General features: G+C 30.6%; 1 protein-coding gene across 2 annotated transcripts in view; it reads left to right on the top strand.

Annotated features, from left to right (window-relative positions):
• Positions 1-894, top strand: part of LOC106463230 (alpha-crystallin B chain-like) — a 19,921-nt gene extending 19,027 nt beyond the window's left edge. For both annotated transcript variants that reach the window (XM_013923225.2, XM_013923224.2), the window contains exon 3: positions 660-894. In XM_013923225.2, coding sequence (XP_013778679.1) covers positions 660-857 — 198 coding nt within the window. In that variant the 3' untranslated portion in view covers positions 858-894. The remainder of the gene's footprint in view (positions 1-659) is intronic.
• Positions 895-2,183: the final 1,289 nt, after the last annotated feature.

Below are 2,183 nucleotides of genomic sequence, written 5' to 3'. Positions count from 1 at the left end.
AAATTCAAAACAAACAAAGTAAAAGCAAAATATGCCTTATTTGTTTGTTTGTTGTTAAGCGCAAAACTTTGCGAAGGGCTGTCAATGCTTTGCCCACCGCATCATAAACCAATTTCTGGCCTTCTGACTTACCGCTGATTGACCTATAAGAAAAATACACCTGAAAAACGTAGTGTATATATTTAAAGTATCTTCCATCTCTGAGTAAGTTTTAAAAAACAGTTAATTATATTTGTTATAAGACATTATGTTATTTCTATTGTATTTTAACACCACATTCTTAATCTGGTCCTTTACGAATTTTCAAGACTTAGAATAGTGTATAATGATAGTATCTCAACCACACTATATACATTGCCTACGACTCGATTCTCTCAGTCCAGAGCTCTTCAGGACGTCTGGGATACAACGAACACAGTATTGGTTGGAATACTATTTATATAAGCCATTTGTTACAACAACAGTTGTTGTGGTGTGAACGCCTTTTAAAAGCTGGCGAAACATGATTATAATTAATTATATTCGTCATAATACTTTATGTTAGGCCTATTAATTATATCACGCTTCACACACAATAACAGCTGTTATTTGAAAAACATACTGATTGCATCAGTTTATCATCCAAACCTCCATACTGACTGTATCTTGTCTCTGTCAAGGTGCACGCCAAGCATGAAGAGAAGTCGGATTCCAAGCAAGTTTACCGTGAATATAACAGAGAATTTTTGCTGCCTAAAGGATCCAATCCCGAAATGATCAAATCCTCTTTGTCGAAAGATGGCGTTCTGACGATCGAAGCACCACTACCGGCCTTGGAAGGAAAGAAGGAACGAATGGTTCCTATTGACAGTGCTTAAAACGCAAATCAAAACAAAAATAAATATATGTAGACCTATAATAGTATCTTTCTTATTCAAATAATTCTTTGCAATTCTCAAGACAGATACCTGATTAATTTTTTCTTAGTTTACACAATAACATTCCCGTTGTTTTAATGGTTACTTTTTATTTTAATAACAATAAATGCTTAAAACGTAAATCGATAAAAAATAAATTGAATTAAACATACGAAGGTTTCTAATGAAAGCCAAAAAAAGATAGATTTTCGTTTCAAAGTTTATCTTGTTCTTAAATCATCATATATTCCAAATTTTAAAACAAAATGCGTTTTTACTATAAACACCAATCACGACCCTTCGTGTCATTGACTTATAATTTGTCCTAATTTGTACAGGTCTTCGTACTTCTCAAGGATGGTACTTCGTTTCTTAGTTTACATTATATAATTCTTACTTTTTTTCAAAGATTACTATAATTCTAATAATAAATACTTTAAAACATAAATCGAGAAAAAATGGTTAAATATACGCAGGCCTATAATAATAAAAGCAAAAGATAGCTTCTCCTTTCAAAATTATCATATATTTATATTTCAAAATTTAAATTTAAAAAAAAATCGAATTTTTACAATAAACGCTCGTAAAGTAACATTATGTTATTGAAGTATTTTTTCTTACTTCATGCATTTATATTTGAATTCCAATTCTTTCGTAATGGTTATCTTTAATTTGGTGATAAATACAATGATGAAAAATTAATTGGATTAAGCCTATGTATTGCGAGTAGACCAGATGTACTTCCCTTATATTTGTCTTTCTTCACACTGAATTATTGAAAGTAGTAAATAGGAAATTATTTGTACTTCCCCAGGATCTTATTCTCATTAGCTTTGTCGGCGTTTGCTTCCCTTCTTTTGGCATGAGATTTGTCGACTATTTATTTTGTAATTGATGTGCTATTGAAATAAAACAACCCTTTTCTTCCTCTTAACCATCTTGAGTTTATTTATTTAAATACATTGTTAATTGTTATTTAATATTTCAAACAAACTGCTTCATTTGACACCTTACCCCGTAAAAATAAACAAGTTTATATAAAGTACCCCTATCCTTGAAAATAAGTATTTGTATTATAAGAATTTTAACCCTGTTAATTATATATATGTATGTGGTGGTTAGGACATAAATTATAATTGTTTTATGCGTCCAAATAATGCTAAAGTCTCGAATTATAAAAGGAACAGATGAGGAGACTACGGGGGCAGACAGAAATGGTCATTTTTGGACTTATATACGTTCATGTTGTTTCAATATTTGCAGACGACGGATACATACACTTTCACT

This window comes from Limulus polyphemus, unplaced genomic scaffold (genome assembly GCF_000517525.1).
Source record: "Limulus polyphemus unplaced genomic scaffold, Limulus_polyphemus-2.1.2 Scaffold1354, whole genome shotgun sequence".
Classification (NCBI taxonomy): Eukaryota; Metazoa; Arthropoda; class Merostomata; order Xiphosura; family Limulidae; genus Limulus; species Limulus polyphemus.
The sequence above is the reverse complement of the archived record's forward strand: the minus strand, read 5'-3'. Positions and strand labels throughout refer to the sequence as shown.